This window comes from Cinclus cinclus, chromosome 1 (genome assembly GCF_963662255.1).
Source record: "Cinclus cinclus chromosome 1, bCinCin1.1, whole genome shotgun sequence".
Lineage (NCBI taxonomy): Eukaryota > Metazoa > Chordata > Aves > Passeriformes > Cinclidae > Cinclus > Cinclus cinclus.
Genome location: NC_085046.1, coordinates 13,285,957 through 13,300,502, shown reverse-complemented (window position 1 = coordinate 13,300,502; position 14,546 = coordinate 13,285,957). Strand labels below are relative to the sequence as shown.

The window sequence follows — 14,546 nt, the reverse complement described above, 5'->3', positions numbered from 1 at the left end:
GAGTTTAATTTCAGTCCCTTCTTAAGTAAACTACTGGTAAGCACAGAGGAGATAATGGGACAAGCAGTAGCCACCATAGAGTTATCAAGAACAGATGTGGTTAAGTCAGTCAGATTCCCTTCTAAAACATGGGAAATGGCTTTGTGAACAGAGCAGAAATAGTCCCAGGCTAAGAAAAACAGCAATGGGATGGATACAATAGGTTGAACAAGGCTGCTCCTACAGAGCATCTAGAGAATAGGTTCACAGTCACCAGAATAGCTAGATTGAGATATTTTCTATGTGGATCACTCTGAATTAACTTAGGGGTTTTCATTATTAATTAGGACACTATTGAATCTGCAGAAAACCCAAATGAAGGAACTTTGGGGGAAAGGATTAACATCACAAATGTTTTTGAAATATAGAGTAGACTTCAAAAACATAATTAACTTAAATAGCAGCAACTAGAAGGTAATTTACATAGTTCAAATAATTAAACAATCAATTAAAAGTAGAGGAAAAAATCTGTGAGTTTCTTTTTCAGGAATGGATTCAGAAGTTCTACTGGGTAACACATATGAGTCAGCACCATCAAGCTGTTCGGGAAAGAAAAAGACAGAGTGGGGACATAACAGCAGTCTGCAAACACTGGAGGAAAAGAATAATGTGTTAAGTGTTTAACAGAAGCAAGAATAGTTAAGATACTGTGAGCAGGGCAACTTCCTAAACAAAAGGCAGTGGAAAAGACTGCCATAGGAAGCTGTTTAAGGTAAGAAGAGTTTATTGGAAACTATAAAAAAACCACACACAAGCAAAAATTAAAGCAAAAAAATTCTCCCAAAACTCCAGGATGAAACAAGCATCTTGCAGGAGTGGCATGTCCTGCAGATCCTACCCTGAAAAAGTGACATGGTCTCTCTTAAAGATCTATAATTCTGTACCTACATAGAAATTTTACATACATATATTTCCTACATATTGGTTCTACAAAAGCTGAGAAATGTAACAAGGATTAACTACGTTTTTTTGTATTTAAAAAGGCTGCCCATCATCTCTAAATTAAAGAAATGTATCTACATAATCAGACAGTCTTAATTTTCTTTCTCCTTCAACAATCACAGCCTATCTGCCAATTAGAATATGTGATAGTACTTACTGTCTCTCTGAAGATCCCCCCTCCTCAAATCAGAAGAGATGCATGAGAATTTCAAAAACGTTTAATGAGCTACAACCCAGGAGGGCTGCAGTTAAAAAAGAAAAAAAGGTGAAGGATAAAGGTGATAAGGTGATTACTTTAAGTGCCCTAATATATTAAGGAGAGAACATTATGCTCATTTTTATAAGGAGTTATATTAAAGAAGGCTATTAAAGAAGGCAGCAAAATACAAATGAAGATGTAAAGAAATGAAAAAATGCAGGAGAGAAAGTAAATATTATGCATATGAGCAGGTGAAGTGCAAACACCAATTTGAAATCAAGTGACATTGATGAAACTAAAGGAGACATTAAAATTATTTCCTCTAACCTTGTAGAATCTCTCATATATTTCACCCCCATCCTTCCTTATTCCCTGACCTTCTTGATTCACCCTTTGTCTTTCTACAGTGAAGACACATCCTCCCCCAGCAGAGTATCACAAAACTGCTTTTTTTTGGATGTTGTAATAAACAAGTGAAAATCCTTGCTTACTTTGAGTTAAAAAATCTGCAAATTATCTTACATACACTTCAATGGAGCTTTCAGCCAATTCTGCAGTTAACAGTCTGCCACATTTTAGGGTGGAGAGTTTGTCTGCTGTGCATTTTTAAAAGAATATGTTTCAACCAAAGGAAAATGTCACAGGTACACAGGCAGCATAGATCCTCCTGGCTCCAAAACAAACACTACCTCGACTGCAATTTTCTGTCCTTATTTTCATATCTGATCCAAAGACCAGTGACCCCAGAAGTGGAGGATCACCCAAATGAGCAACTGAGACTGCTACCCTGTTGGGAACCATGTTGCATCAAAGAACGTCATTGCCATCTGAAAGTAAAATAGAAATTAGTCTTTCTTTTGCATAACAAAACTGGTCAGAATGGCTGATATTAACACCTATGACAACAGGTCCCTGATCATTAGATTATTTTATCTCTAATCTCCTATTTAGCTCTTCTGCTGGACTGAAGTAGAAAGGAAGAGATTATGACATTCAACTGTTACTGAAACACAACATTGCTGAAACACAAGCTCCTGCTTCCATCCCTCTTTGCTTTAAGACCTCTGATTTTTTTCCTTCATACAGACTTGCTTGGACCATTTCTTCCCATATATTTTTTTTCCCCCAACTGGAGAACAATTTCTGAAAGCAGCACTGGTGGGTAACATCTGAATTCTGCAGTTAGATGTGTAAGGAGCAGCTGTTCCCATGTGTGCAAGAAACAAATGACATAAGCATACCACATTTCAAATGGTACCATATATCATCCCATGAATCAAATCAGTCATTTCCAGATATTGCAGGCAGCAACTGGATGTGGAGCTACAATACTATCATTTGGTTCAGCTGAGCCCGTGCACCAGCCATGCTCCTCTAGCTGAAGTCTAGTAACAAAAGTGGGCACAAAATTCTGCTGCTAGCTCTATTTCAGTACCATTGTTATGTGTTTCTAGAGTACTATGCATAAAATAGCCTAATCTGGAACATGGAAAATGAAACAGTATGAAGTGACAAAAAAAGGCAATGAAAAACCTCACAACAAAGCAAGGATTATGTGAATCTCATACACTCAAGATGAAAGAAAAGGAAAAGAAAAAAAAAACTAAACCAATAAAGAATATAGCTTATAGTCAATATCTTAGCTGAGGACCCTCAAATTCAAACCTACAACACCTCTGAGGATTCACTTTTAAAACCTTACTGGGTCACAGTACTGACAGCACATCTCTAGCGTGGGCAGGAACAGAGCCAGGTGTCTCAAAACTCCTAAAAGGTTTCTTCTAGTAACTTGTTGCAAAATAAAGGTTGCAGCTGTGGTGTGGAGGGAGGATCGATCTGCCTGTTAGGAATGTATTATTAAGTGTCTTTCTGGCTAGTCAAATACTTGCTGCTACATTTAAGAATTAGAAAAATGAGCAGGATTAGTACCTTGTTTTACTATCAAACAAAATCTCCAGTAGTGCAGTGCGGGAAACCTGGTAGGTTTTGAGTTCTGTCCAATTCAGCAAGAATAAGTTCACTAAGTTGTGGTACAGCTATGTCAATTCTCAAATAAGTCCTTGCCACAGTAACTCTGCCACTAAAGGAGAGTTCATATGACATCAGAGGACATGCTGCTGCCTTCGCCTAAAGTTCTTGGCATTCTAAAGTGAAACATTTTAGTGCTCTTTGAACTGATATGTCTAAAAGAGCACTGAATTTATATGATCCACAAGACACCTTAAACTAATTTGTAACAAAGAATATTATGAAGACAGCCTAAATTATGTTTTTCCAATATATTGCAAGGGACCTGGCTAGACCTTGCCCAGGTGCAATGTGTTGAATCACTATAGAAAAATAATTGAGAAAATATGCTTTTAGCATGATGTCTTAGAATCTCTATAATTACAATATGTTGCTAGAGAATAGAGAATATGTGGTATTTTGTTTGAAAAACTGCTCCAGGAACTATATTCTACAAAGGTTTTGATTTACATAGCTCCCAAAGTCAGTATTTTTATGAAGTGGAACTGGCCGGAAATTTTTTTCCAAAGCTCAGTATTCACATGCTTTACTTCTGTGTTCTCTTCCAAAAACTATTGCTGTTGATTTTGGTTTTTTTCATATCCTGCACCCTTATCCATTATGTAAAAAACTACTGCCAAAAACAATGCTACAAATTTCAATGAAACTGAGACAAGCAGAGCCTATCACAAAACAAGTGAGAATGAGAAATATATTGCCCTGATTTTCTGATCACTGAGGAATTTTTCCTCTCCTCTACTATGGGATGGGAAGAAGGTGAAAGTTTTAACAGAAAACTTTACAAATTACTTATATTCTGAATGTTTGCAGTAATAATGGTTTTAGAGGTAACAGTTTTTCTGAAAGCTGTTAAGTGGCATCAAAATACAGCAGCAGCAAAAGTAAAGCTGAACCTTTGAGTTATTTCAAAAACACAGATAGCTCTTAGGCAATGTAAGAAACAAAAATCCTTTCCTTATCACAGTATGTTGTCTTTTTTCCTTGAAGTAAGATGAAACTGCTCGATGAAAATATTTTGTTTGAGGGGGAAAAAAGTTGGGGTTTCCCAATAAAAATATTATGGTCTCACTGGGAAATCTGGAAAGACACCAAGACTATCCTGCTGTTCAGCCCCCTACTCCATCTGATACTTTAACAGTTCCAGATGGCCTTTACTACAGGATGACCTTCCCTCTATTCTTTTATTATGACCTTTGGGTCACAAATTATCTCTAGGATGCTGCTGTCATTCTGTAAGACACTGCTGTACTCTTTCATCTAAAGAATAAAGATGCTTAACATTAAAACTCATCTTTGTTAGGCTGACCTTCCAATGATGATCAAACCAGACAGTTATTCCAATCAATGTCATTGCTGCAGAAAATATGTTTCATTTCTTGCAACACTGACATTAAGAAACTAAGGCATGGTTTTAAAACAAATCACTTTTGCAATCCTACTTGGCTAGAGAGCATAACCTGTTATACTTATCTAAAAGATCAAAAATATTGCTGTAACAGTTTTGATGAGTTACATTGATTAGAAGGATGTGGTGGGGTTGTTTTTTGTAAATTATTGATGTGGTTTTTGTCCCAATGTCATTGATAGGAAGTAATAAAACTTTATGTAAGTTTTATTAATTATTTGTCTTTTTCTATCATCACTGACAGAACACATTGAACTTGCAAAGGAAAATATAATAAATAGTCCCAATGTACTAAATAAAGTAATAAGGTTAATTTCTTTCCTGCTGTCAGTAAATTCATGTTAGCAGTCTCTCGTCAGCTTGACATCAATTAATGATTTTAATTCCAGACTCTTGTCACAGTACTCACCACCCTTTCGTCTAATTAAAATGGATGATGCATGATGAAGGGAAAACACAAGACTTCTGTTCTTGTTGTAACATTTCTATTCATTAGTATACTTTTACAACAAAGGGCTTGTGGCTTTAATGGTACTACAGAAAGATGAAGATAAGTTTATTACATATTAAAGACCCATAGACCCTTAGGAAAATATAATACAGGAAGCATTGTATGCAATAACCAAATCCTCCAGGGGTAAAAAAAAAAATCAGTTTTATTTTAACTATTAATGAACAGGCAGAATGTTTCCCTCTAAATTTAGGACAAATAATGCGTGAACGACACCCACTCTACTCGCAGCCTTGTTTACATCCGCACCGAAAAAAGTGCTGTCAGCCTATTGACTGAGCTCCAAAGGAACAGCAAATCTGCCAGGGCAGGACCCGCCTCCCCGGGCAGCGACACCGCGACACCGCGACACCGCGACACCGCGACACCGCGACACCGCGACACCGCGACACCGCGACACCGCGACACCGCGACACCGCGACACCGCCCCAGCCGCCCAGAGCCATCCCTGCTGCCCAAAGCCATCCCAGCTGCCCAGAGCCATCCCAGCTGCCCAGAGCCATCCCTGCTGCCCAGAGCCATCCCTGCCGCCCAAAGCCATCCCTGCTACCCAGAGCCATTCCCTGCTACCCAGAACCATTCCTTGCTGCCCAAAGCCATCCCAGCCGCCCAAAGCCATTCCCTGCTACCCAGAACCATTCCCTGCTGCCCAAAGCCATCCCAGCTGCCCAAAGCCATTCCCTGCCGCCCAAAGCCATCCCTGCCGCCCAGCAGGGCTGTCCCCAGCTGACACCGGCGCCGGGCGCGGCCGCCCGGAGCGATCCCGGTGGATCCGGGCCGGGCCGGCAGTGCCGAGCCCGCAGCTCCCCCTCCCGGCCCCGCCGCTCCCCAGGCACCTCCCGGCCTGGGAACCGGCGGCACTTGGGGCACGGCGACGGCAGAATCCTGTAAATGCAGCTCCCTTTGTCAGCCAGAGGAACAAAAGGTCACGTTTTCCGAAACAGAGAGGGGGGAAAGCAGCACAGCAGGAGGGTTCTGGTCCGGACGGGAGCTATTCACACGCACGTACCCAGCGCGGCACCGCTCTGGGTGTTTGCCGTCCTGCGGCAAGCACAGCCCGGGCTGGGCTGGACAGCTGCTGTGACAGAGCAGGGCGAGCTCCCGGCTCCACAGGCCCCCATCTGACCGCTCTATCGCCCTCCAGGCATCTCCGGAGCCTCTGTCACAGCGCTTCCACCAGCGCAAAGCTTTAATTCTCTCCCAAAAGGTTTCTCCTTATCTCCTCCAGACTGATCCTCCCAACACAGGTGTTTAAGCACTTGATTTTGCATCCATTCCAGTGGAAGTTGAGGAAGAATACAATACTAAGATTAAAACGCTTTTATGGTAACACAGAGATTTATAGAACATTAGTAAAGCTCTTAAATCAGTGTATTAACCAAACAGAGAAAATATCCTCTAGACTTTGCTTCCAAGAGGAGAAGTGCCTCTAGAGGCGGATTACAGCATAAGCACTGTTTGCCCATAGATGGATCACGAACTCTGAATCATGAGATTACATGAGAATTGCAACTTTCATCTTTTAAGCATTATCCAGCAGTGAAGCATTCTGGATTCAGATGAATTTCTTAAAAAACTTCACGAAGAGGTACATTTAGTTTATTCCCCTGTTATCTACTACTCGGGTACAAAGAGTGAAGTTGTTCAGGTCAGGGAGAACTTTCTTTGCTAGAGGAAGTCAGTCCAAGGTTAGAGATCACTGGCACACACAGCCTTGCCATGTGTGCCAAGAACCGCACATGCCTGTACTAAAGAAGGGAAGACCACAGGCAAAGGTTTTGGATTTGCTGACAATTTATTTTGTAATGAGCACAAAGTTGAAATAGAAAGGGACAAAAAAAAAAAAAAAGCAAAAAAAGAGCCCAAAACAACAAAAAATGAAATTGAAGGAAAAAGCGGAGGGGTGTGGAAGAGGAAGAAACAAAGGTATCAGAGAAGCTGCTGTTTGGAGAGATGTCTCTCCAGCAAGAACTACCAGTAACAACCAGAAGAAAAAAGCAGTCGGTTTTTTAAACAATTCTGTCTTCGCATCTCCTAAGAAAGAAACTACACTAAAGGGCGTTGAAGAATTCAGAAAACATTTCAGGGCAACCAGGTTGCAGGATATCAATGGACACATTGGTTAAGTATTGAGCAAAACTATTCTGGGAGGCCCTCAAAGACCAGATGTAGAGGGTTTCCAGATTGGAAAGGTCTGTGGGCTTCCAGAGGTTTACATGCAGCAGCACAGCAGAAGGTGACCACCCATATGAACTGATTCCTCTTGGTCATTGACTGAAGTTTCAAAATATCCTTTTAAGTCTACCCAACACTGCAATGCTTGCGTAAAACTACTAGAAATTGGAAGCATCTCTAAAAACTCAAGATCCCACACATCTCCAGTCTGCAAAATCCAAGAGATATTAGGAAGATATGAAAACCACAGTATATCAGGAGACTCTGGGTTTGATAAAAGACCTTCTACAACAAAACCACAAAGGACCCAGGACTATTTTCCCAGGTGAATGTAGCATCTCAGTGGTACCCAGTTTGAGCAGCCCAGTGGTAGACAAGATGACCACACAGCAAAGAGGGGCTCCAAATTAGCATATATGTAAACCAGCTGTGATCTGGCACAGGAGCAGAGCTAATTGAATTTGGTTCTTATTTGGATCCTCAAGACTGCAGTGCAGACTCTTTCGTAGGAGACTCAAGGCCACAGTCAGAAAGCCTACTGCCTAGTCTTGCCTCAAGGTTTTGATTGGTGCCACTGCTGGGGAGAACCCTTTCTCACAGCACAGTAGAACCCAGACAGATTTTAAGATCGGTGCTTGGCAGATACTCAAGGATAATGCAAGCAATTTGTTTTTGTGCAGTAAACCAGCGTTAAAGCACAGTGACATGGGACAATGTTCTATGGCCTTGGAGAATTTACAAATAGCAAGTATTTTACAGAATTTTTGGTAAGACTAGTGGGTGGTCTCATCATGTACACCCCTAATTGCTCCAGTATTCCTTGGCATTGAAAGCTGGCTGTATTTTCAACTAGATAACTTCATTTTTCTTTCAAAATTACTTTAAGATTGTCAGTAAACACGCACCATATACATATGCATCCAACATATATAGGATGATGTAGGTTAAGAGATACACTCCTTAATCAAAGAATCACAGAATCAAGAATTTATTATTAATAATATATTTATGAAAGGCCATTTTATTAATTTAATCATGGTAAACTGAAGAGCATTAATTTTCTTATTTGTCTCATAATCCATATGAATGCTAGGTTTTAAGGAAATACTGTTGTAAGCACAATACTATTAAAATTAATAATTCCATAAAATTGTGGCTATGATTGATTTTTTAATGGGCTGTTCACTTGTTCTCTGACCCCCCTAAGGGTTTTTGCTCCTAGTCTCTCTCATACATAGTAAATTCATTAAATCAAACCTGTTTCCCCAAAGCATTGCATCATTTTAGAGGTATATAGTATCAAATACCACGTAAAATAGAATAAGTGAATTGCACTGCTAAAAAAAAAATGAGGCAAAAAAATCCCACAGACAACAAAACAAAGTTAAAATAGCAGCCATTATGAGCCAACACGGACAATAATACTTTTCTCTGTCTCCTAGTAAGCATTTTGAGGGATTGTTCAGTTAATTTGCAAGAGTACTCTTCATTAACAGCATCTATCTAACATCATTATTTTACAGGATCAAAAGGAAACTCTGCAATCTAACTGCAAAAATATTTAGTCTCTGTGGACCAAATCAACATCCGAATTTTGTAGAAACATAAGGAAGCACCTCACACATTCGGTTGCTATTTTATTATCTTTTATTAGTTGTACATGCGACTACCCCAAAGAAGTTGCATTCTCTTATAGACATAACACAAAGGAAAGCAAATACACAGGGAAAGAGAATAATGGGATGAGAAAGACCCATGTTACTATAACATCAAGCTGTTATGAAGTTCTGGCACATGGATTTTCTGCAGTTTCAGTCAACACATAAAATTGTTTTTACAACACACGAGGAGTGAGATTCCAGGAAAGATACAAATTGTTAGCATAACTTGATGGACAGGGATTAGGATTTGCTCCATGCATTGGGGGCTATATAAATAATTTCATAATTCTACCTTGGTACCCAGCGTGACTATTGCAACCTCTCTTACATCATCACATGGACAGTCTATACTCTGACCATTCTTACTGAGAGAGACAGAGAGACACAGAGAGACAGAGAGAGAATGAAGAGAGAGAAAATGTTACTAACTCAGGCATCAAGACTTTCTTCTTTCTATAAATGCATACGGCTGATTTTCTGGGGACCTAATGTTACCAAGAAACCCTAAGGGCCAACTGGGGCTCAGAAGTGTGTGAAGCCAGGGCACAGTGTGGTGCTTGTCTGGCCAACCATCCCCTGCACTGAGCTGGGCAGAGCAACCAAGGCAGCCTTCCATGGCTCTGCACCCCTGGCATGAGCTCAGTGGCTGCTCTATCCATGTGAAGGGAAGTTGGCTGCACAAACACCCTCATCACTTATTTCCTTCAATTCCAGCCTTCCTCTTTACCATTTAAACTGCAAACACTTTACTTCTAAAAACAGGAACAAATTTAATGACCCTACCTCACTTTTGTTAAAAAAGAGAAAACAAAACCAATCAGACTAGCAAAAAAACATCCAGGCATTGTAATCCAGCCACCTTCTAAAATCAGAATGGATGGACAAAGGCAAGAATAATTTTTTACATCAATTTATGACAGTGTATCTGCTAAAGTGTAAAAAAATTCCCATGATGTAATCTAAACAGATGGTCACAAATGACAAAGTTTCTGGCATTTAACAAGTTAAACCAATAAACACACACTCCCAGTCTGCCTTTGCTGTAAATCACTCAACCCTAAAAGAACTGAAAGCAAATCATTTTAGGTTTAACTGAGGGGTCTACACAAGAGTTACTGTGGCTCTCTATTCTGCCGAGCAGATAATGATGAAGCCACCATTCATGAACTTTTGTTCTTATCTGCAGAAGACCAAGGTGCATAGAGAGAACGGTTAAAGAGATCATTATGACTAATTAGTGATATCTCTTCTACAAGGACAAGAAAATTTCCCTCCAGAGTTTCTTCATCAATCCTAAATTTATGACTGACCTATATCATTGCTCATTTTCACTGCTAAATGTGTCTGAATCTATTTACCATTAAGCAATCAAACTTTGTTATCTCCTTACTGAAATGATGTCTACTCAAAGAGGTTGTCTCTCCCATCACATCTGCCTGTATAAAGTTAACTGATAACCTAAGCTTTTCAAGATTTTGACTAAATTGATCTGAGAGACACCAGAGTCTAGGCCCCAGATATCTAGGACTACAAGAGACAGGATGAAAAGTAGACTGGAAATATTGAGAAGAGGATATAACACATATATTATATTGTTTTTTATGTTAAGGGAAGCTGACAAGGAAAAATAGAGGTACTCACCACTCATTTTTACAATTATCAGTTTAATGTGTGTGTGTATATATATATATATATATATATATATATATATATACACATATATATATATAACTCCATAAACAGACTGCATGGCACATAAATAGACTGAACTCCAGCGACAAATATACTGGTAAGTATAATTCTTAGGTTTCTCCTAAATTTATCAATGAAAAATCTAGATATGTAAAAATCTGAAGAAAAATACAAAACATACTTCATTCTATATAAATATTTGTTTTCTGAAAATGTCAATAAAATCGGTTATAGAATATATAGAGAAGGCATTTAATTTTATTACTTCAGTCTCCTCAGTAAGGGAGCTCTGCGTCTATAAAAGATGCTTAATACAGCCAAAGGAGCTGCTCATACTAATGTCCAAAATAAATCCAGCTTTGTCTTGTTATTTAAAGTATATAAACATATCAACATGTGGAAAATTTCATCAGTGAAAATTTAACTTCAGTTATTTAATTTAAAAAACAAACTCTCTCTATCAAGGTTTAAGCAAATACTGAAGTCTACCTCTCCTGTTCTTGCTTCATTCGTATTCTCTCCTCTTCTGAAGTAAGAGCTTCCTGCACTTTTATTTTACCAGTTTTCTCACTCTTGTCATCTTTGCGATGTTTGCCAAACCTGTTAATAACACACAAAAAAAAGAATCTAACTTGTGACATGAACAAAACTGTGTTTTCCTTTGTAACATCCTTCTTCCATGACAAAAAGAGTTCTCCAAGAAGGACTGCTGGGAAACCAGGAAGGGAAAGTGCAAAACCTCAGAATCTCAATTTTTAGGATATTCAGGCTGCTTCTGGGTTGGGCTGTTTTGGTTCTTTTTAACACAAGTTTTTTAATTTTTTATTTTAATTTCACTCCTCTTAAATGTTTATAGAATTCCTCACTGAGGAACAGAACGAACAAAAAAAAATAATAATTGGACCACATTTCTCGTTTAGGCCAGGATTTTAGGGCCGCTGTTCTTAAGCAGACAATCAAACAATGTTTACAACACCATCCCTGCCCAAGGACACAGCTCAGGTTTGAATTAAGCAAAGGCTTCCCAATGTGAAAGTGAGGAGAGAAGGAGCTGCAGGTGCCACAGCTCCTAGGGCAGCACCACACCTGCACCCTCCAAGGACCATTTCACTACACAGAGGGTGCCATTCAAAACTGCCCATTTATTCCTTTTCAGCACCAGGGGTTCTTATTTCAGCTTTCTTAGACATGACTCTTTCCTCAAGGGTGTTCCACTGTGGGAGGGTGAATGGAGGGAGGGAGCTGTCTGGGTTGCCCTAGAGATGGTGTGCTGCCAACCCAGAGTTTGCCCTCTTCACATCTCCTCTTCCCCTCTAAAGGCCACATTTCAAATATATTAGGTTTCTTCCATATTTGCACACTTCACTGTTTTCTTTAAACTTTCAGAGAGTTTAAAGAAGGAAGTTACAGGGTGGAAAGAATTTGGCATTTGAGATACTCAGTTATTATTAGAACAAAATTATTCATATTTCTTAAGACATTTCTGACCAATTCTGAAAGGAACGGCTTTCACATAGAGTAAACCAAACACTTTAATATAACCTTTAAATAGATCTAAATTTAGATGAAAATTTTCTATTTAAGGCAGAAGGGCTAATACATATCTGTTAAACAGTATATATACCAATTAAATGCGGCATCATTTATCACACCAAAAGCAGCATGAATTTTACATTTTTTTATACCAAACACTTATCTGAGAGCTGACTGACACTGTGGCACTTCACTCTCAGGTTCACATTAAAAGTGAAATAAAAGCACTGAGACTTGCAATCAAACATGCCTAGCAATAGTGCCAACAGGACACCACAATGCTCATGGACAGTGAAATAAATTCTTACAGTTTCCTTCTGACCTGTTAATGTAACATCTTTAAAATATTTAGAGTTCACCAGGCCATTTGTTTTGCCATTTGTTCCTTTTGATTTTAGGAGAAAAGCCATTGTGTGGGTTGAAGATATACCACACAGCAACCCTGTAGAATGATTAATTTCTGGCCATTCAACCAAGAGATATTATTTATATTGTGTAATCATGTTTATGGCTCTTAAGGCAGCTCTTTAAAACTAAAACAAAAAAATACAGCATAGGAGCATATACATAAACTTTAAAGTGTGTGCCCATACTCCACAGATTGCTTATTTCCAAAGTTTTTCAAGCATCTGAAAACTAAAACTGTTTATTAATAACCACCTGAAAAGGGATAGGGAGAGGACATGATGGGGTTAAGAAATGCAAAATAGGGTGCAAAGTTAAAGTTTCTGATTTTATAATGTTTTGTATAAAACTGACATACTTAAATTCAAAACACCGCCATGTATCTTTTAAAACATCCACCTATTTATTAGAGAGTAATCAAAACCATTATACAAAGCATTTACATATATGACACAAGAGGTTCAAATCAAGTTCTGGATGTTGCACACCAGACAAAAGAGATTGTTTAATTTAAAATAGCCCTAAAACCTTTAGCCCAGAGACGAGTTTTGGCAGAAAAACAGTGGAACTGAGCCACTCCAGCCTGATACACAGAGAGTGCCTGAGGTGGCAGCATGGGTCTGACTGACAGAACATGCAGAGCTGTGAGGAGACAAGCAACATATGTGGCACTCCAGCACAGCATCTCTGGGATGCTCACATTTGCTTCAGTCTCCTGTCCTTCCCCAACCCAAATAAAATGTCAGGCAAAGCAAGGGAATCAAATTCTAGAGTACACAGTTTATTTTTGAAAAAGAAATAACGGTTTAAAAAAAATGGGGGTGGGGTAAAGAAAAAAACTGAATTAGTTATTTCCCATTAGGTTTTGGCAGCAAAACAGAATTTCTTCCACTACAAATCAATTCATTAAAAGTATGAACAGATATTTAGTGAAATCATTACCTTATTAAAAAAGTAAAAGTACACAGGAAATTTCTAATAATCCTTGTAAACAATCTAGTAAATGTCTGGTCAGGCTGTATGATTGTGAGGAGAGTATTTCTAATGTTAACATGCAATGCAAACCTAGCAGAATTCAATGGTTTGAATTTGTAGATCCAACCACACAAGTCCAGAGCACACAGAGCTAATGTACATTCCCACAGAGGCAGAGGTGGGCACCACACATGGAGCACTTGGAGCAGCACCAGGGCTCAGTTTGCTTTGAGTCACGAACAAGCCGTGGCAAAAACCCTTCTTCTCTTTCAGGATTTTCTTCCAATCATCCAGGAATTAATGCTCCTTCTGCCCCCGAGGACCATCCTGATAAAAGTCTCTGGAAGCCAGCTCTGCTTCTTTCCCAGGCATTTCAGAGGGTGGCAATATTGTTCCCACTCTGACCGGAGACTTCCCAGTGCCCATCTCTGACAAGCTCAGTGGTCATCCCAGCAGTGGACAGCCTGGCAGAGTATGAACCATGGTGGTCTTGCACAGGTGCCTTCTCTGGACTTTGTCACCCGCAGAAGTGATCTATCTGCCATAATCACCACTGCCTGTAACAAGTTCAGCAACATTAACTGCACTGCCCCTACACCGGAACCCGAAAAAAACAAACACCATCCTCCCCCCTCCCTGATTGTGGCTTCATGTTTCTAGCATGATGCACAATTCTGTTAATTGTGGCTTAGCAATCACAAAGCTTTGAGAAAATGCTAAGATAGCATCTCAAGAAGATGCTGAGAGAGCCACCAAGCATTTGGGAAAAGTGCTGAAGAGAACTGTGATGGAGATACATTGGAGCGCCCACACACACATGTCCTTTATTTCTGTAGGGGAAGTAAACACTCCCCACTCCAAACATCATTCTGTTTTTGGTAAGATTACTCTTGCTAGCAATAAATGTGTTTGCTATTTACTTCTGTTAAAAGTGTTTGCTTCATGAAGTATGATTTGCAGTCATAATGAAATCCACAGCCC

At 39.3% G+C, this 14,546-nt stretch overlaps 1 protein-coding gene across 8 annotated transcripts in view; it reads right to left on the bottom strand.

The window, feature by feature from the left end:
* Positions 1-14,546, bottom strand: part of PARD3 (par-3 family cell polarity regulator) — a 440,918-nt gene that overhangs the window by 103,189 nt on the left and 323,183 nt on the right. For 5 of the 8 annotated variants that reach the window (XM_062506759.1, XM_062506750.1, XM_062506769.1 and 2 more), the window contains one exon: positions 11,142-11,252. The exons of the other annotated variants lie outside the window; for them this stretch is intronic. In XM_062506759.1, coding sequence (XP_062362743.1) covers positions 11,142-11,252 — 111 coding nt within the window. The remainder of the gene's footprint in view (positions 1-11,141; positions 11,253-14,546) is intronic. 8 annotated transcript variants of the gene reach the window in all.